Source organism: Nothoprocta perdicaria, unplaced genomic scaffold (genome assembly GCF_003342845.1).
Source record: "Nothoprocta perdicaria isolate Ctin4 unplaced genomic scaffold, notPer1 scaffold_419, whole genome shotgun sequence".
NCBI classification, from domain to species: domain Eukaryota; kingdom Metazoa; phylum Chordata; class Aves; order Tinamiformes; family Tinamidae; genus Nothoprocta; species Nothoprocta perdicaria.
The window spans coordinates 204,263-223,953 of record NW_020455665.1 but is presented as its reverse complement, the minus strand read 5'-3'; the positions used below and the strand labels follow the sequence as shown (position 1 = coordinate 223,953).

The 19,691-nt window shown below is 42.8% G+C and overlaps 2 protein-coding genes across 2 annotated transcripts in view; one reads left to right on the top strand and one right to left on the bottom strand.

Moving 5' to 3' along the window:
* Positions 1-470, top strand: part of RUSC1 (RUN and SH3 domain containing 1) — a 4,794-nt gene extending 4,324 nt beyond the window's left edge. The window contains exon 7 of the mRNA XM_026045959.1: positions 24-470. Coding sequence (XP_025901744.1) covers positions 24-141 — 118 coding nt within the window. The 3' untranslated portion in view covers positions 142-470. The remainder of the gene's footprint in view (positions 1-23) is intronic.
* Positions 471-2,591: 2,121 nt separating this feature from the next.
* ASH1L (ASH1 like histone lysine methyltransferase) overlaps positions 2,592-19,691 on the bottom strand; it is a 35,038-nt gene continuing 17,938 nt past the window's right edge. Inside the window, exons 6-28 of the mRNA XM_026045926.1 lie at positions 18,642-18,821; positions 16,152-16,246; positions 14,445-14,518; positions 12,937-12,982; positions 12,599-12,707; positions 12,221-12,427; positions 11,077-11,223; positions 10,477-10,585; positions 10,130-10,291; positions 9,859-9,953; positions 9,578-9,735; positions 9,203-9,355; positions 8,719-8,773; positions 8,484-8,616; positions 7,759-8,007; positions 7,397-7,483; positions 6,907-6,997; positions 6,392-6,530; positions 5,820-5,992; positions 5,398-5,564; positions 4,776-4,816; positions 3,741-4,042; positions 2,592-3,211 (exon numbers count right to left, since the gene is read on the bottom strand). Coding sequence (XP_025901711.1) covers positions 3,120-3,211; positions 3,741-4,042; positions 4,776-4,816; positions 5,398-5,564; positions 5,820-5,992; positions 6,392-6,530; positions 6,907-6,997; positions 7,397-7,483; positions 7,759-8,007; positions 8,484-8,616; positions 8,719-8,773; positions 9,203-9,355; positions 9,578-9,735; positions 9,859-9,953; positions 10,130-10,291; positions 10,477-10,585; positions 11,077-11,223; positions 12,221-12,427; positions 12,599-12,707; positions 12,937-12,982; positions 14,445-14,518; positions 16,152-16,246; positions 18,642-18,821 — 3,064 coding nt within the window. The 3' untranslated portion in view covers positions 2,592-3,119. The remainder of the gene's footprint in view (positions 3,212-3,740; positions 4,043-4,775; positions 4,817-5,397; positions 5,565-5,819; positions 5,993-6,391; positions 6,531-6,906; positions 6,998-7,396; positions 7,484-7,758; positions 8,008-8,483; positions 8,617-8,718; positions 8,774-9,202; positions 9,356-9,577; positions 9,736-9,858; positions 9,954-10,129; positions 10,292-10,476; positions 10,586-11,076; positions 11,224-12,220; positions 12,428-12,598; positions 12,708-12,936; positions 12,983-14,444; positions 14,519-16,151; positions 16,247-18,641; positions 18,822-19,691) is intronic.

The following is a 19,691-nucleotide window of genomic DNA, read 5'->3' as shown; positions in this document are numbered from 1 at the left end:
GCCGCCGCCGCCGACCACCTCAGCTTCCGCAAGGGCGAAGTGCTGCAGCTGCTGGGCACCGTGGACGAGGACTGGATCCGCTGCTGCCGCGGCGGCGCCACGGGCCTGGTACCCGTGGGCTACACGTCGCTGGTGCTGTGAGCGGGCGCGGGCGCCGCTCTGCTCCGCACGGCCCCGCGCACCCTGCGCTGTCCCTGCACTCTGTAAATAGCCACTGCCCAAGGAACCCGCTCATTCCGGGGAACAGCTGGAAATAAAGATTGTGACTCCTGTGCACCCGGGTCATTGCGGCTCCATCCTGGTGATCCTGGGCTCGCTGAGCTGCCTGGTCCGAATCCAGGAAAGCCGAGAGCAGCAGGGTCCGAGGGTCTGCTTTAGAGCCCRACACTCGTTTGCGACCAAACTCCACGGTTCACCCTTGGAAAGTGCCCCATTTCAGGGGCAAAGGCACTGCCTTCTGCTCCAAAGCAGCTCCTGTTTTACCCGGTTCTCCTCCGCGGACACGCCTGCTGTGGCAGCTGGATGACCACGCAGAGGCAGCGGGAAGGGAAGAAGGAAAGCGAGTCCCATCGATCGCGCCGCCATGAAGCTGCTTCGCTCACCCTCAGCCCACGCCGAGAGCTGCCTCCGCGCTCCCAGCGAGGGAGGCTGCAGCACTGGCCGGGGATCCGCGCCCAGGGGCTCCGGCGGCTGCGGCCTCCACGGCGGCCCCAGCGGGGCGCGGAGCTCCTCGCTCGGCCGAGCCGCCGTCCGGTCCCGTCCGGTCCCGTCCCGCGGGAGCGCTCGGCGCAGGGACCCGTCGCGGGAGAGCCGGGCGTGGGACGGCGCCGCCGACACAAGGAGAGGCCGCCGAGCCGAGCCAAAGAAAACCCCACACGGCAGCGCTAGGAAAAGATTTTCCATTTAATACTAGACTCTCTCAGGATTGAGATGCAGGCTTTTTTTTTTTTTTTTATGGTGGGTTTTTTTTTGTTGTTTTTTTTTCTTTTATATGCAATTACATCCAATGTTAAAATTGGTAATACATAATTTACAAAGATTAACATCAAAACAATGATCTATTTAGATATGCTTTGTAAAAAGGAAATATATTAGCAGCATTTATTTTCAGCAATCACACAGCCTACACCCATGCAGACTAAGAGTTCATATCTATTTGCAATAATGTAGTGCTTCCTGGTCTTAAAACAGCGATCCTGGTGACACACCGGTCTTCTCATTATTATAAAATAACCGAAAAAATAAAAAAAAGTCATTAATTTCTACACCAGTAAGAAAAAACAATTCTTTGCACTTACCTAACATTTGATTGTCTAAAAAACATTTTGTTTTAGTCTTTCAACAAAAGAAAGATAAAATGACAGAGCTAGTGTCTCGCTTCTGTACGCACTTTATTTTTTTTTCCTTTTAAAAAGTTTTTAGTGTTTAACACCATTTTGGAGACAATGATTTCTGTTTTAAACTAACTGAGACAACTCAAGATATTTTTTGGACATGCGATATTCCTACTACACGCACGAGTATTTTATACTCAGGGTTCCTGGTACTGTACAGTGCTTTTCTACAGTAAGAAAATATTCCAAACTATTTTCTTATTTCTTTTTTTTTTTTAATAAAATATTTTTTTCTCAAAGGGTTTTTTTTCCTTTCTTCTTTTTTTTTTCTCCTTTTTTAAATCAACACGTAAAAGTTAATGGAATGAGTCATGTTCCACTAAGAGTAAAATAATTATAATAATAACAAGAATGTACATTAGGACAAGCTTGGTCCATTAAAAAGGAACATGTAACTACTGTATTGCTTTACATCCACGCAGCAGATATATATATACAACTTGGCACATTAAAAACTTGTGTTTTTTTGTCTTTTTTTTTTTTCCTTATAAGAACATCTAAAACAGGACTGTATATGCATATGTACGTCGGAAAGACAAAAAAGCCAAGCCAGTTTAAAGGGGCAGTGCGCTGCGCTCTCCCTGCCGCTCCCCGGCACAGGAGACGGCTCTGCATCCCGGGATCCGGGCACGGGCGGCAGCGACGTTCTGGCTACGGCCGTCCCGTGCGGAGGGAAAGCAGCTCCTGGGCTGCTGCTTTTGGGGGACACCACTTTGGAGAGGGGCAGGGGGAATGCGGGGGGGCAGAACGCACTGTCTCTTTAAGAGACGGACATTTCCAGCTGTACAATCAACACAAGAATAGTGTCAGCGGTCGATATATTCTACAGTTCACAACAAATACTCGCTTCGAATACTGCTTGACGGTTCATGTAGTGAAATTCTCTTTTTTTTTTCTTTTTTCTTTTTTTTTTCTTTTTTTTGTCCTTTTAGTGGGGGTTTTTCATTTGCACGACACACGAGACGCACAAGAACCACAGCTTATCAAAAAAACCAACAGCAATGGTGGTGTCAGGATCTGACTCGCTTTTTATAAAAGTTGTCTGCAGGAAAAAAAAAAAAAAAAAAAAAAAAGCCAAAAAAAAGTGGAAAAGAACCAAACGAACTAAATCCCGGCCCAGCCCGCCCCCCTCCCGCGCCCCCGGTGCCCCCCTGCCATCCTCGATGCCAAACAAGTGCCACAAACCAGCCCCGGCCCCGGCGGCTGGGGACGTTTCGCCTCCCGCCGGCACCGTTCCGCCCGTCTTCCCACTTGTGCAAATCGGAGGCCGCGACTTTTAGGGCAGCCTTTCGTTTTAAGCCCAACCCAGGGCCCGCGAAGCGTGGCGGCGCTGACAGCGTCTCGTCCAGCCCCAGGTTTCCCTGGTGAACTCGGGGAATATCCTCACCGGAGAGAGTCAGTCTTTCCACCCCTTTTAACCTCCCCCCCTTTTGTTTTTTTTTTCTTCCTCTGAGTGGGAACAAAAATAAATTAAATTTGACCATCTTGGACAAATAACCACGAGGTTTTTCTCAGTACCTAACATCAATACAAGGCACGCCCAACAACACACACACCATAAGAGCACTGCCGAGCAGGGCAGCCCGGACACCTAAGTGCTACTGTTTGTATATTTGTCAGTGTTCTGCTGCTGCTGCTTCCCTGGCCAGTGCGCAGGCGTTGGGCTGCTGCCCTCAGTCCCGAGCAGACCTCAAGTGGACTCCAGAGCCAGTTCTCCTGGTGGCTTCACTTCCTGAAGCTGCTCTCCGGGATGCTGAGAGTGCGCCTCCTCAGCTTCCTTCCCGAGCCTTCTTCCAGCAAGTAAGTGACATCGATAGCTGCAACAGAGCAGAGACTTGTGACCACAGGAGACACCACCAAGGCTGCACAGTCTTGCAAGGATGAGCCTGATCATACCAGCCCAAAATCAACTGAACAAGGTCTTGGGCAACCTACATCACCCCTGCTTTGAGTAAGGGGAAGATTTTGGGTGATTTCCAAATCAGATCACTTCCAAAGATCCTTCCAAACTAATTTAATTCTACAAATCTGCAACTATTTTGTATCAACATAAAGAATATGGGGCAGAAATGAAAATGACTGGCCAGAATGCAGCTCATTCTAGGTGTTCATCGTGCCCGTTATCTAAACGTTATCTAAACTGTCTTTACGCGCATCTGAGAAACGTTGTCCAAATTTAATGCAAATTGCACCCGTGGCAAAAGCAAACACRAGTGCAGAGAAAGTAGTTATTAATAATGTTCACCATCAAAGCATGCAGGCAAAAGCGTTTATTTTATCAGCGTGGTCTGCAACAAGCTAAAATCAAAGAAAYCCTATTGTGTAACCACAGCATGAAAATCTCACCATTTTTCCCTGGGATTTTCTCTAAGAGGTTTAGCAGGATTTGATTAAGTCTCTCCCTCTGAATGTGCCGCCGTTCCTCTGGAGTGCACGGCTGCCTCGTGGCAGTGCTGCTCCCTTCCACCTTTTTCTCAGTTTCACAGCTCTCGCTAGGGGCTGCCTCTTTTTCTGCCTCTTCTAGGCTAGGCATCTCACTTGCTCTTTGCTCCTGGCTTCCTAATACATCCTCAATAAGTGGAAGCGGATCTTCTTCCTGGTTTAAGTCTTTGATCTGTTGTTTCGAGCGATCTGTTTTCCAGGATGATCTAGCAGGAAAAGAAGGGTTTAAAATACCACAGTTGTTCAGACACTCACCTGAAAGGCCAATTATCAGTGAGGAAAGGACTCCTCAACAGGAGGGCACTTCTACAATCTCAGTAATTTGACTTAAAAATAGAGACACAGGGAAAACATACATTTAAACTCACAAATAATGATCTATGGGAGGCTAAGTGCCCACAGCCTCATTTGATTAATGTCAAATGTAGCTTTTAAAATACATTTCCGTTTTTATTTCAATTTCTAAAGGTCTCTATTCTCCAAAATACTTGAGCTCAATATCTATCGATGTTTTTCTCTGCAACTCCCATGGCTCTCAATGGGTATTTTTAAATTCTCTAACAGACCTGACGGAACGCATTGGTCCCGATTCGTTTTATAATGCAGACATGGCCAATCTAATTAGGGATCTCCCTTCTGGCAGGAAATCTGGATAGTCCTGTGCTTGGCCTCAGCCCACATTCAGCTGCTTCAATCAGCTTTTAAAATGCCTCCCCTACTCTTTCCTTGATGAGGAACATCAAGGCTGGTGCTGTATTCTGTCCCTTCTTTCTCATTCTTTCTCATTACTTTTAATTTCTTCAAAAGTTCAGAGGATTGCTCTACATAATTTAGATTTATAATTTCTGTAGTAGCTAGRGAAGATGGGCAGGAGACAGCGGGCACTGAGCAAACAGGATTATCTCATCTCTTGCCAACAATTTGGTATGCAAGACTCACCTGCCTCCGTTTCTCTTGTAGCTGTCTGGTACGTAATGGGGCTATAACAACAATAAAGATTTTAGGGTTAATATCAAATGCAATTCATGGCGGAAGAAAGCGGCCTGTCTGATATTAGATAGGTAGCAACATGTGACTTGTCTAATATTTTGGAAATAGCAGTGCACAGCTAGCACACTGGCCTTGATAAACTTAAAGCTATCATGAAAAAAGTCATCTTTATCTTCCTTCCTTATGTGGGAAGTCACTCCTGATGTGGCTGCTATTTTTGATATAGAATTGCTAACTAAATTCTACATTATGAGGTTTCTGCCAGTGAAGAATGACTTAATTGAGCAGTTAGGTATCTGCCAGCAGTCACAATCTCTAGACTTGCCCATTGCCATCCCATCAACGTCTGTTTTGTTTGTTCAGCATCTGTTTGCTTTAGAACTGCCTATTCTCTATGTCCACTTTCCAAGTCTTCTTTCTAGCCAACTTTTCATGCAGTCTGTGAACGCTTACATGTCAGCTCCTTTAGATTTACCAAGCTTCACTGACAAAGAAAAGAGCCTGGGCCTTTCCAAGAATATGTCCAAGCCTCCTAAGAAGAAATAAGGAAGCTACTTGACAAAGTACTTACTGAAAAGTCCCTCTTGGGTGTGAGTTTCTTAGGGAAGTGGTCAAAGGCGTAGGGCTTGGTGCAGACAGGATAACGATTCCGGTGAATCTTGTAGAAAAGATGAGCTGATTTATCGAGACGGTAATCACAAATATACACGTCCTGCTCCTTCACCCCTTTGGGCCTCCCTGCAGTTTCAAAGCAAAGCATGTTGAGAAAAGACATTAGTCACCTTCAAGAGAAAATGCACAGTATGCCAGAAAAAGGACAAGCCAGAGGGTCAGAGAACTAGAGGCTGCAAGCTGTTAGGCTGCCTCCTCAGCCCTGTTCCTCCATAAACACCAGCCACTGCCTTCTTGCAGAAGCACCCACTTTAGCACCTCCCCAAAAACTACCAGAAAGAAGTGTTTCATGGAATTTCTCACCCCGTAAAGTTTACTTACCTTTGCAGTAGGTGTAGAGGTCCAGAACACAGCATGTTCCCACCACAGCCTCTAAGGGGATAATTTCATACAGTGGCACCCGGAAGAGCTCGTTGTGATAAAACTTGCGTGAAGGGGAGTGATGTGTTTCGTGGGGACGGAAATAATGATGGCCAAATGCAAACCGCTCCTCTCTGTTAGAAGGTGTGTAGGTAAGAGAGAGACAGAAGACAGTTTCATTGACTGCTCTCCAGTTAATTTAAAATTGTCTACACTACGCTATTGCAATGACTTGGGTGAAAGATAAAGCAGCACTAGTATTACATGTTCAACTTTACCCCTTTGGAAGGTAGTCCAACAGAGAAGAAAATACAGTGATCTAAATCTCATATTTCTTGCTTAAACCTCTAACCTTACATGTTCATAGCTGTGGACTACATGTAGAGATGAGTGGGAAATCCTGAAGCTTTTGTAACTTAACCATGTTCAGGCCTTAATCCGTAGCCTATGACAAGACTTCCGCAAAATGACTGCGCTTTGGCAGGTAGGAGGGATAAGGAATGTCTCAAATTCAAAAGATGCCTTCAACGTACTTCTCATTTTTCCAGAGCTTTTCAATGCGGAAAATGTCAAGTTTGTCTCTGTTGATGTGCGACAGCAGCCGATACGACTGCCGGACAGGGTGTCCATCTGGAGTTCTACGGCTGTCTCTCATCAGGTAAACGCAATCACCTGGCAATAGGCACAAAACACACACCTATAATGAACTTCTCATGAGTCCTGTGCACCAAAAAGAGGGAAGAAACCAGCTTCATCAAAGCTACCACGAGACTCTTAGCTAAAGTTGAATGCTAAAGAGTGCGGGAATCAGACAGTAAAAGGGGAAAAGGTTTCAAGGAAAGTTTACTAGCAAARAACTAAATACCACTCAACTTGCATGCTGAGAGGAAGATACCAACATGAAACAAACTGAGATAAATTATGCTGGGCAGCAGGATAGGTAACAAAATAAATTTGATTAGGGAAATAGGTACAAACTAGTGATAGTTGTAAAGCAGAAGGGATAGAGCCTTTACTGGTTTAGAGATGGACGAGAGGAAGCACGTACCTTGGCGCAGCAGCAGATCATCCCGTAATAAACATATGTAATAAACACAGCCAGGCTGGGTATAATGGGGACGAGGAATCATAGGAACCTCCTGGAGAAAATGAAAGAAAAAAAAAACATAGTCATCTCATCATGCCACAAAGTGAGAATTTCACAGTGGCCTTGCAAATCTCTGCAGCTTTGGCAAAAAGAAGAGATATTTATCAGCTCAGTCTTGAACCTAATCAGGTGCTGGATTGATTAAAGCTGGTATTGACAAATCTAGTGTGAGCTGCTTCAGAAATTTACTTCCCGCCTTCCTTACTCCAAGGAAGAAGCTACTTCTTGGAACTGACTCCACACTATTTTGCAAGCAGTAACAAAGCTGAGAACAACAGAAATTCATTCATTAACTCAATATACTAGTGATACTAGGTAGCAGACTGATACAATAATTATAAAAGCAAGAGCTGCTTCGATTTGTCAGTGTAATAATGAAGAGATTTTATACCCTGTTCACATTGCGAGGCTCACATTGTTCACACAAGTAGTGTTCAACGTCGGAATTCACTCCCATACAGTCACAGTGCTGCCAGACCTGGAAGAAGAGAGACATCCCAATTAGAAAGACCCAAGAGAGTATTTCTGAGAATACATTYGTAAATGAAATCTAAAGAGAGCATGAAAATAAACTTCCCAAAGCAAATGTGAGGCTTTCTCTGAACCATTTCAAGCTATATTAGAAGAAAGACGAGATTTCTACACAACTGCTTGTCCACATACTTGTAACTGCTGCAATACTGCTGGTATAATTATGCAGAAGGCAGAAAGAGCACTCGGCTCCACTGCTCAAAGTGCGTTCCCCTGTCTTACCATGCACTTTTCGCACTGGATCATGAGTCCCTCATCTTTGTAAAGGCCACAGATGCAACGGATCACGTCCTCATCCTTCTCGTGCCCGTTATCCTTCTCACAGACAGAGGTCTCACTGCTGTCGGCTTCGCTCGCTGTTTCTCCCACAATTTCATCAATTTGGGCAGATGCCTCGTGGCGAGCGTTGTAATACGCTTTTCGCAGCCGGCACACGTCACGCCCAGTTGGAGACTTTCTGCCATAATACTTCTGAAAAAAATAAATAAAGAAAAAAGACCTTTATTGTTTGGGCACGATCCATGCTTTTGGTGCAGTCTTTCTATCTGTATATACCCTCAGAAGTGTCTTTGCTAAAGCTACATCCACCAATATATCACCTGCCTGTCCATCTACCTCCTTAAGTTGAATAGCAGGTTCATGTATCTTATACACACCCAAACGACACTGAAAAACAACGTATTTCTCTCAGATAGCACTGAAAGAACTTTATTAGATCTTCAAGTAAGTATCTTTAAGTAACTCACACAGGTTATTCATCTTCTGTTTGTTTGATCTAAGGAAAGGGATTATCAGAGGTTCTCTCCCACAAAATATTTTCGCTCTTTCATTCCTATATGAAACTTTGTCGGTAACCATATTAAATAAGGATATATCCCAACTGTTCACGCAATTTTATCTGCTTTGGCAGCTAAATTAGACAGACTTAGGACCTGCAAGAGCCTCACCTCTGCATTTCGGAAGACCTTCAGCATGTCCCCATCAAAAGCCTCCACTGTTTTATAGTAGCCAGTCAAGATCTGTTTCTCAATTGTAGCAAGATCCAGTGGGTCAGAGATCTTTTCATAATAGTCTGCGTTTCTGAAGTGAGAATGCACAAACAATGTCATTTGCCCCAAGACTTCAAAGCTACACAAATGCATTATAGAAAAGCAAAGGTTGCTCTGAGAAGCAAGAACTTACTTTTTCTTTGGGGGCAGGTTCAGAAGGGGAGCAGCCAGAGCCTGTCTGGAGGAATCTACAATGGGAGCACACAGTTTAGCAGCAGAATTCGGAGGAAGAAGTAATTAAAACCTTTCAGCCTAGATCAAAATGGCTTGGTCACTAGCGGAGGTGTGGGCAATGGAAGAAGCTGGGTACTACTACTCTGACCACATAAACCAAAACGGAAGACAGCTTGTTTGCAATTCCGAGATTTGTACCATGCTGCTAAACCAGTGAAAAATCAGTTTAGTAGGACAGAAGCATCTGCAGACCCTAGYGGTAGGTAGAGAAAGGGGTTGCAGAAAAGGAAAGACTGCCAGGAGCGGGAGAAAGCAAAAAAAGGAATGGGTTACTTAAAGTCCTGAAATAAACTCATTTAAAAAATATTTTCTAGTCATAGGAGCCATTGCTCTAGAGGCTGAAAAATCTCCATATAGACTTTCTAGGAGGCTGTTGCACTTACCTTTATACGATATAATGCTATCACATATTTCCTTGAAGATCTGCGCTAGGCGGGCAGCACGAGCCACTTCGATGTTCTCTTCTGCTGCCGCCAAGCGCCGTGTCCGCACGGAGCGGGCGGTCTGGAGAGCTGAGAACTGGGTCATGAAGACGTCTGAAAGGGCACAAAGAAATAATGCAGAACAAAAGTTGAGCTCAAGACCAAATTAAAGCATCTGCTCCAATCCAGTCACCCCACCAAGAGCTACAGGTATATGAGGGTTGTAATAACTTTATATTTGATGTACACAGAGAACATATTAAGCTCTTTATGGACGTGTCATTTAGGATCGCAACGGAAAATAGGAGCAAGCCAAGGAAGCTGTGTTGGCCTCACCAGATTTGATGTTCCCGTCATCCCGACAGATTCCGTTCCAGCGGTTGTACAATGACGCAGTATGGATATTGTCACTGACGTGCTTCACTTCCTCTTGTTTCTGCCGAATCTTCTCCCAGTTTCGTACCAGAAATACATGGTGTTTTAGCACAAAATTCCTACAGAAATAAAGAAAAAAGAGGAATCATTTTCTTYCTCTAAGGCCCCGTCTTATAGAAAAAAGTAATTATTTTCAGGTTTTGGCCAACTCTGAGGAAAAGTCCACTGAACTCATTCCCCACCTTTCTCTGTTGGACATGGGCTTCATCTGAAGCTGTGGCATTAGCCGTGTTGGGGTGTTCACACTTTCACTTGGTTCCTCCGGCACGTGACCCTTCTGAAAAATAGATCATTCTGGTAGACAGGGAAAAAGAGGCCAAGAATATAGCAAAAGCAGAAATTCTGAAGTTGTTTTCAAAGTTTAAAATATACAAATACACRCTTTTTGATCTGCTGGCACAAATTGATCTCCTATTAACCTGTATCCATTAAATACTCCGTTTCAGTACTTACTCTCTTCTTCAGTTTGTGCTTTGACTTCCTCTTCTCTTTTGACCGTCCAGTTCTTCTGTGGGTGCTCACCGGCTGGTTGTTCTTGCTTGAAAGTCCATTCATTCGCTGACTCTTACCCCCAATTATTCCTCTGCATTTGTCAAAGCCACATTTGCAGAGTTGCTTGAGAAAGAAAAAAAATGAGAGTTTTTTTTCTAAGTAAACACCAAACACCTAAAATATCTGTCAATACTACTAAGCACTTCTTCGGTCAAAATAACACAGCAGGTTTTGTTAATCACCCTTCAACTTCAGAAAACTGTTTGTCCTTGGTGAGTTATATACACGTCTTGAACTGTTTTTCTTACCTGTTTTTCAACATTAAATGAGTGAAAATTGTAGTCATATGTCAATTCTGTACCAGCGGGCATGTCTTTCAGTGCATACAGTCCAATCCGGTAGACACCATTGACAGACCTGCAGAGAAAATGTAATAAAATACTCCCAGCATCAAACAAGAAAAGAGTCTCTTGCTGTGTCAGAGACAGGAAGCAATGCTGCTGCTGTCTGTTAGCCCTGAACTAAGCGTCTTTTTCCATTTCTACCATTCTCTTACTTCTCTCTCTGAAAGACAATAAAATGATGACTGTGAACAACACTTCCAAAGAGTACAACCTTGTGCTTCAAGTATGGAAGCCATCTACAACTGTAGCTATCAAATCAAACTACTATTCAATTGCCAGGCACTGAACATCACAGATCCTTTCACAATATATTAAAATGCATAAGCTCTCTAATTCTTTTACTTATCTTTTGCAATGCAAGCATGCTAGTTAATACTTGTTTTTTTCACTCTATCCAACTTGCTTCTCCCTATTTTTGGATCAGTTGTTTTTAAATGATTGGCTTATCTGTATTTTAGCCACTGGTACATTACTGGCCAAGCACAGAGAACCAATTTTTCTTACCATTTCTGCATCTCGCAGTTAGGATTACAGCTGTGGTTGATAAAACGAGCCTCATTGCCCATACGATAGCTATCTATCACCATTCCGCTGTCCAAATTCAGACAGTAATGATCGCTGTGATTGTGGTACTGTTCAATCATCCGGTTCCTAGGAAGCAACACAGGAAAGGTATTTGTGATTCTGCTCGTTGCTGCAAAGGAAACAGGGAAAGACAAAGTAACAGCGCATTCAAGAATTTGAGAGAGGGTTTTGAAGAACAAAAAGATTACGATGCTTTGTATTTTATAGTATCTTACACCTAGAGACGGAGGAAATCCATTATAATACCTATTTTTATAAGTCAAGGCCACTGACAGAGCTTGGATTAGAATTTAGAAATGTTTTCTTCTGGAATGCTCCCTTTGGGGTTCTGTAGATTATTAGTGTACATTTCATGTTGATAACCTGTGTATGGAAGAGAAAATGCAAGTACACGCTCTTTGCTGTGGATATGTCCGCATGTGCGAACACTCAGTCCCCTCCCTTCATTCTCTGGGGCTGGACACAGTCTCTGGAGTTTCACCCTTGAATTACAGCCCCTCCTTTTAGCCACAGAGGAAGAGTGACCAAAAAAAAAACTCTTGTATTAGAACCTATCTCTGAAATGGAATTTACCTTCTGGTGGAGCTCTAAGTAAGTGTCTCTCTCCAACCTCAATTATCCTACCATGTAGTTAACATGACGATTTCTTTTTTCCATTGTTATTAATGTATCCGTGATTCTTTGTCTTCCCATCTATCTGTAAAAGCTCATTTCCTTTCTGGCCCCATTCTGCCTTCCGATTTATCTCGCACAATTAAAATCCGGCAGAGTGCTCATAACTATATCACATTTAGACTCACTTGCACCATTTGGCATTCACAGAACAGATGTGGCAGATGTTTCTTTCCACACACTAATCACTTCTCTCCATTTGACTGAGAAAAAGTTGATCAAACACATTAAATTCTCAGCCTTCCTTCTGGTGGCAGTGAATAGAAACACATTCTTTTTTTTTATTATTCCTTTCTTCTCTTCTTCACCTCTCTCTAAGGGTTTTCTATCAACGATAATCAATGTCATTTATTGAGCCTCCCATGCTACAGCAGCAGATAAATATTTCTACCTGAATTCTTGCTCACTAACAACTTCTCCCAGATATTCAATGATAAACTGTCCTGCTTTCAGGGGTTCTTTGGTACGAATACCCCATCCTTTCTCCTCGGCCCGGAACCTCTCCAGGCACTGCACCCATTCATGCCTCTGGATCCGCTGGTTACAACACTGGTCGCCGCAAGGGCAGGTGTTTGGTGAGCACTCCGCAAAGATCATCCTACAATAAAACACCAAAGAAGTTACAGGAAGATAAGAGCAGGCTTTTAGTGATTGTTTTCTGCTTGCACAACAGCTCTATGCTAAACCAAAGCCACTGAAGAACTAAAACGCTTCTTGTTTTCAAGGCATACGGCACGCAAAGATTCACAAAAGTCAACCTGTTTCTGACCTGTTAAGACAGTCCTCCAGGCAGCCTTTTCCGTTGCCATCATCTGGTTTCTTGCAATTGCAGGTAGTGGCCTCATAGCCAGAAAGAGGCTTGACGTCCACATATACATCTGTAGAAAAGAAAGAAGGGGAAAGATTCTTTTCAGATGGAAAGCAAAACTATTTATTTTCAATATTTTTAGTATGATTACACAAAGCAGAAAAGGAGGGGAAGGACCTTAAATAGGATATAAGGTGTGGCAGAAATGAGAGACATCATGTGAAGACTCCAGTTGCCCTGCTTTGCAGAAAGCACATATTGATGCATTTTAGTAATAACGAGAGTAAGAATCTACTTACTGGAACGGATTTTTTTATAGAGTGGGACGTCTGGCTTCTTGTACAACTAAAAGGAAGAGAAATACATCTTTAATACATTATATAACTGCAACTGTTAGTCAAAAGAACCACAGAAATCATGTTCTGCTCATATGCAAAAGTTTTCTAATAATTACTTAAAAAATAGATACAGAATAGGTCAGAAAGTGCAACTTAAATAAGTCTATCTTGAGCTAAATGAATCAAGTGTTTACTTCCCCCATATGATCTGGGCAGAACTACATGGAAAACAGCATCATGAGGACTATTCTGAGACTATCCTGAGCAACACTGTTCTTTTCAATCCTAAAAATAATTATTTAAAGCTAATTGGGAGACTGCATCTTTGGTGGATTTACAGCATAATGCTTAGTGAAGTGAAAAGGGTTAAAAAACACATATAATGGGGTTATCAAAAGGGTGTCTCCAGGTAGAAGCCAAGGGAAACGCAGCTTCATTTTCCAGTTAGAATCGTTTGCTCTACTGAGGCAGATGACAGGAGGGAGAAGGGAAATTTAGATCATATTTTGTAACCTGATACTTAATCCTTTCAAACAAGCTTTAAGAATCATTTCTAAGTATGACACGTATGCACATTTAGWGCCTTACAGCATTGCCTCAGCACGAGGCATGGCAGCCAGGCATCGTACATGCAAACTGTTTTGTAAAGGCTCTCAATATTTTAGGCAGATAAGGAAAATGTCAAGGAAAATAGATCATATATATTTATTATTTAGGCAATGCTGAACTGAGAAGACAGGCAGATGGAAGGGATCTTCAGTCCAYTGCAAACAATGCTCTGCAGCTGAAATGTCAACTGCTATCATGACTTTAAGATTAGATTTTGGTAGTATTACAAAGAGGAGCTGGAGCCACAGCCACCTGGGAATTGGTCTTGCTCATTTACATGGCTAGGTTACATGGATCTACAAGTGTTAAATCACTTGGAGGAAACTTCTCAGGGGAAAAAAAAATCCTATTTTTAGGTTTGCACATATTTGAAGCTCTTTAAAAAGAATGTGACTGTTAAACACTTTCTCTGCTTCCTCAGTATGAAAATTTCAGCTCGCAAGTGAAAAATAAATTCCACTCTGCTGGGATCGATCCAAGAAAAATAAGGCCTGAAATTTCTCAGTGCTGTTGGCAGTACATCTGAATTCTCTTGAGGCGTGTCTAAAACAAGATCATTGCAAGAAGCAGGCAGACAGGCTACCAAAATAAAAGTCTGCAGCAGAATTAATGGCACTTTTTTCCTTTTTTTTTTTTTCTCTGCAGAAACACAGCATTGCTATTTTGCAAGAGGTGGAAAAAAAGGATTCGCATTAAATACACATGCAAATCCTTTTTTTTCCTGCTCATACAGTAGCAGCAACAAGAATACTAATCAATATACAGAATATATAAATAGAGCTTTCATATAAGAATGCTGTTATTTTCTTTCCATGACTCCTGAACCCAATCTTGGCACTTAATAACTTTTTATCTTGTACCTGATTGTGTTTCCATTGCCAGAGGATGTCATAAGGCAGCTGGAAGTCGATTCTCTTTTGTCTCAGATACTTTCCTGAAACAAAAAAAAAGGTTTACACGTTGAACACACTCATATTTTCACATTCCCAAGGGGAACGGACTGCTGCTAGGCACCCCACAACAAGCTGGATAGGGCCTCCAAGTAATTAGYATTGCACTATCCCAAACCCCGCCGAATTGGTGTTGAAAACAGGCTGTTTCTACAACCTTTACCAAAAGTGACCTACGGATCAATTCCCACTTGGCAAAGCCATTCCTCATTGCTTCAGAAAGCCTTCAAGACGATCTGTATTTTCAGCAATAACTGAAACTTGTTTTAGACAGGAATTGCTTTTATGGTAGATTATTCTAGAACTTACTGCCACCCCTAACCTCTTCCTAAGAGAAGGAAAGGGACCCATTAAAAAGGGCTTAATATAAGAGTTGGGTTTTCACATGGGGTTCTGCATTAGCCCTAGCTAAGACTAAAAACTTCTACTATAATTTTACTGGGCTGCTGCTTCACAAAATTGCTGTGAGAAGGGCAATTAACAATGAGGTTTCCGACCCATGTCTCATTTTCCCAGCTTTTCTCAATGTTAACAAGTGCCTTTGTGTACTTTGATGTAAATCTACATGCATACCTTCACTGCCGAGGAAATTGAAAAATCAAAATTGCAATGTTTTCCTTGCAACTTACTCCTAAATCACTTATTTGCAATGCTTGATTCAGCCATAGCAGGTTCCAGGAAAGAGCTAAATCTGCTGGGAATTTGCTTTCACTTCCATGACCTCACTGGGCAAAACAAAAGGCTCTTTCAAGCGCCCTGGCACAGTGCCTGGGGGATACGCGACATCCTCCAGCCGCCATCCACCAGGCACTAGCAGTTACTTGGCAGAGCCCAACACTTTGCAGCTCTGCTCTGTAGTTCTTCTACACCCTGGCTGCTCAGTACTAATTAAAGCAACCTTATCTTTACCAAAGAAGCTGGTTGGCTTCTGCTAGCACAAACAGACTGCAGCTCCTGSTCTTGCAAAGCCAAAAGGGAAGGGGATTGCTGCACTGCAAACTGAACCTGAGCATCTCCGCAGATGGTTCCACCAAGTGACAGGGCTGAAGGACCTCATTCAAGAAAGAATTGGGAAAGGTGACATGTTTGGGAGATTTTAAATTAACACCTTTAATTCTGAAAGCCTCTTCCCTAAAAATTATGGTTACTTGTTTACACAGAATGCTTCAGATGCTGTTTCTTCTCTACGAAAGCTGCTTACAGAGCACAAATGAAATAAGACACAGCAGCTAAACAGTAGTACTAGATGGGACAAACATTCCTGCTGAACAATATAAAATTTCCCAAGTCTGCTTTGCATGACTGTACTTGAAGCATGAAATAACAGCATCTTGCAAGCTCAAACACTTATCTTAAGAGCAATAAATCAATCTTTGTTTGCACTGGGAAAGCAGATCTGCAGCACTTTATTTTGGGACTTCAAGACGTCTCTCACTGTTCAGCCCAGGGGTTATCCAGCCCCTCAGGTTACAGTTTCATTCTGTAGAGGGCTAAGAGGAGACTTGCACCTCATCTACGTCCTACTGAAGACCCCCAAACCAGATCCGAAGCAAGGGTTTAAATAATGCCTACGTTTTTTCATTAATTTTGACATAGCCTTGGTGGTGCAGTACTCACCAACGTGAATAGGGGCTGGAAACAGGCCGTGCTCATGCTCTCCTGGCGTGTACTCCAGCTTTTCCTTCTTTAACTGTATGAGGCGGCTCTTCGGACTGTGGATGAGAGACAAGAGGGACAAAAAAGACGGTAATCAGGAACATTTCTGTTGGGTGATACCACATACTAATATGTTATTACAGTCTATTAAAATATACTGAATACACTTACATTTAAATGGTACACACTTGCATTTAACTTCATGTATACAGGTGGGCAGAGAATAACGAGCCAGATTTTAGGATCAGAAGATACTATTATGATTATTTACATAGAGAGTGTATCTCTATTTCGCAGGTGAGGAATATAAAGTGCAGAGAAACAGAGATGTTAAGTGACCCAGGCAGCAGAGCAGAGACATGACCAAAACAGAGGTCACCTATTTCCAGCCTGGCATTTCATGTTCCAGGACGTACCCCCTGTATAACACCTTAGTCAGAGTGGTTTCTAACTGAGGTTTGTCAAACACTTTCCTTAATTCTTCCCATAAATTATAATTTTTAAGGATTCATTTTAATGATTTATCAATTATTATTAAATTTGTTTGGTGAAGGAGACTGGCTTCAGAAATCATCCCTCTCCTTCTTGGTTCATCTGCAAGGCACCGTATTTTGATGCTGGTTTATACTTGAAGTCTGAGTTTCCTTCACTGCATTTTCAGCAGCATTTCTAGACCAATGCGAGTCGGAGGAATGAAACCTTGTTGAGTCAAATTGTACAACAAAAGTTCCAACGATGTTCAGGAAGAAGTTAAGAAAGATGCAGTAAAGCAGGAAAGGAGTTTTTAAGTTAAGAAGCATCTGCAGTTGAACACAGCAAAAAGAAATGAGAAGTAATGAGCAGGACAGCACCACTTGACAGGGAGCAGGCAGGACTGGTTTGATTAAAACCTGTCGAGTATTTAACTGTACCAGCACTAGAGGGTGCCATATGATTACACAGCTGCCTTTTCAGCCTCAGCCAGGATCATGTGTTCACCCCCATACAGCATGAAACCGTATAAATATTAGAATAACAACGTGAGCTTCTGCTGTCCTCTTGTGCTGACAAGCACTGGACTGTGCAGTAGAACTGGAGCAGGGAGTTACAGCAGCAGAGAGGTCATTAGAAAAGAGAAGCGACGATCGTTCTGCCAATTTACCCCGCTGGACTGACCTAGGGAGAGATCTCGCCCAGCACAAAGGAAAAGGTGAGATGAGTCCTTTAAGCTGCAACTTGCACTWAGACAAGGTTTCTGCATCAAGATGGCCATGGCTGTGTCCTTGCTGAGCTGAGCGAGATGTCTCCATCCCTTGTTTTTGTATCAGTGTTTAAACAACCATGCAGAGAAGTGCAGACTGAGAGAGCCCAAAGCTACTTGTTTCTTTGGASGGGTAAAGCTTTCTCCTTGTCTTTAGCTGGCTCATCTCAAGCACTAGTATCAGTGCAAAGGGAAGTACTGAGCGTGCCGAGTGGCAGGCAAAGGACAAGATYAAATCCGATCCCCTTCAGCTTCCATGGCCCTGGAACGTGACATGGACTTTTGGGATGGCCTTCTCCAAGTACTGAACTTCATTCCCTCACCTGGGACAATGCCTATGAACCTTGACTTTCAGTATTTATACACTTCTTTTAAATCAGATGTTTGCCTACTGTGCATGAAATAAGAGCCCTCTCTTGCTGATTATGAAGGCCAGGGTAACTACCATCTCATGATGAAGAAAAGAAAGATTCCCTCAAGTTCCTACCTAAAAGGACCAAAGTAATTTCTGCCCTGCAATACCTGAATGCTGCAAGACTTTGTGCATCAGTAACAGATCATCTAAGTGCTAAAAATTCCAGCAGAGCTGCAAAAGAAATGGCTTTGAAGCTATTGGAAACATGTATGGTCTCACTTTGATCAGACCTAGATCTTTATTGTTTCTTGATTCCTTCATTGATGCTTAATGAAAAAAAGTTAGGAATGCTGGCTTTTCAAAGCCCTCATACAAARGGAAGGAGATAAACCTCACTTAACTGTGCAATGAACAGGAAGAGTCTCTGAAACGCTTTCACTCCATATGCTTGTCAAACAAAAGACGACCATATCACCATTCAGTCAGGAAAAATAGAAAATTTACAGCCCTTTCTTTATGCTGGTGTTGTGCACAGTACCTCAGCATCTCAAGCTCTGCCAGCACCTTTGCTGCCACGATGGGTAGGACTGTCGAGTGAAGCTGTCTTACCTTCTTCAAGGTCGGTACTCAGAAACACTTTCAGATTGCTGCAGGCTGCTTTCTGACTGGGGTTACATTTTAAATCTTCACTGGGTCAGATTCTGATAATTATCATGCATGTAATTTTTCACAGGCTTGCATTAAATTGATGGTTTTATTTCAGCTGCTCATTAGTGGCAGCTCTTTATGGTTCTAGTTGAAAGGAGACAGTTTCCACTGGAATATCAGACAGCAGCTTTTCACTGGTATTACTTACTCTGTTGTTTTGTACACATCAGAGTAGAGCCCTGCCTTCTGGTACTTCTTCTTTGGCGGCCGAGGAGCTTTTTTCTCACGCTGGGTAATAGAAGGCAAGGGCTGTTCGCTGTTTTCAGATTCATGYGCTTTCCCAGGGGCATCATGTGGACTGGATGGCTCAGCTGCTGTCTCGGAAAAACTGCAAGAAAATGGAAAGATCATCTTACTGCCCCATTTCATTATTCCTTCTTGTAGCAGTAAGGAAGTTACAGRGGTAACAAAAGACCCTATGTGTGGATTTCTCAATTGCTGGATGTCTCAGCTATGTCCAAAATGCAATTCCAAGGAGGTACGTGATTAAGCATAATCATACAAAATGGAGGCTCTTTTTAGAGTAACATTATTATCAATTAATATAAAAAGAAAGTTATCAGCCCAGAAATTCGWACTCCTTGGAGCCTCAGTTAGCCAAGTCAGAAGTGGCCTTATACTATCTTCTTCTGTCTTCCAAAAATAGCATGTGGTAAACCTTTTTTTAGACTTCAGGACAGCTATACAATACATCCTTTTGACATGTGGCTGCAGCAACATTCCCTGGAGCTAAATGCCTGTATCTCGCCATTTGTTTCAGGAACACAAACGGATTTTTCAGAATTATGCTGCAAATATTCAAAGGGGGAGCCTTCAAGAAAAGTTTGCTCTGTTGGTATCGAGGGATTCAGGAATAAGCACGAGAGGATTAGAGCAGAGACCAATTTCTGGTGTGTTCCTTTGCAGCCATTGATCATACCGTTAAACTGCTGCATACCACAACTCCTCCTTTACTCTCTACTTGCTGCATATCAACTGATCTCACCCAACACACTCTGTGCTGCTTGGGAGTATTTGTTTATAACGCTGATGAGTCACTCTCTTCCCATGGCTCCACGGAGCTATTATAGCTCCTTATTCAGCACATGATATAGGAATGATCTTTACTATCTCATCAGTCAGCCTGTTACCAGCTCACTAAAAAGCTGGCAACAGCTGGAGTCTCTGCACCAAGGCAATCACAAAACACAAAAACAGT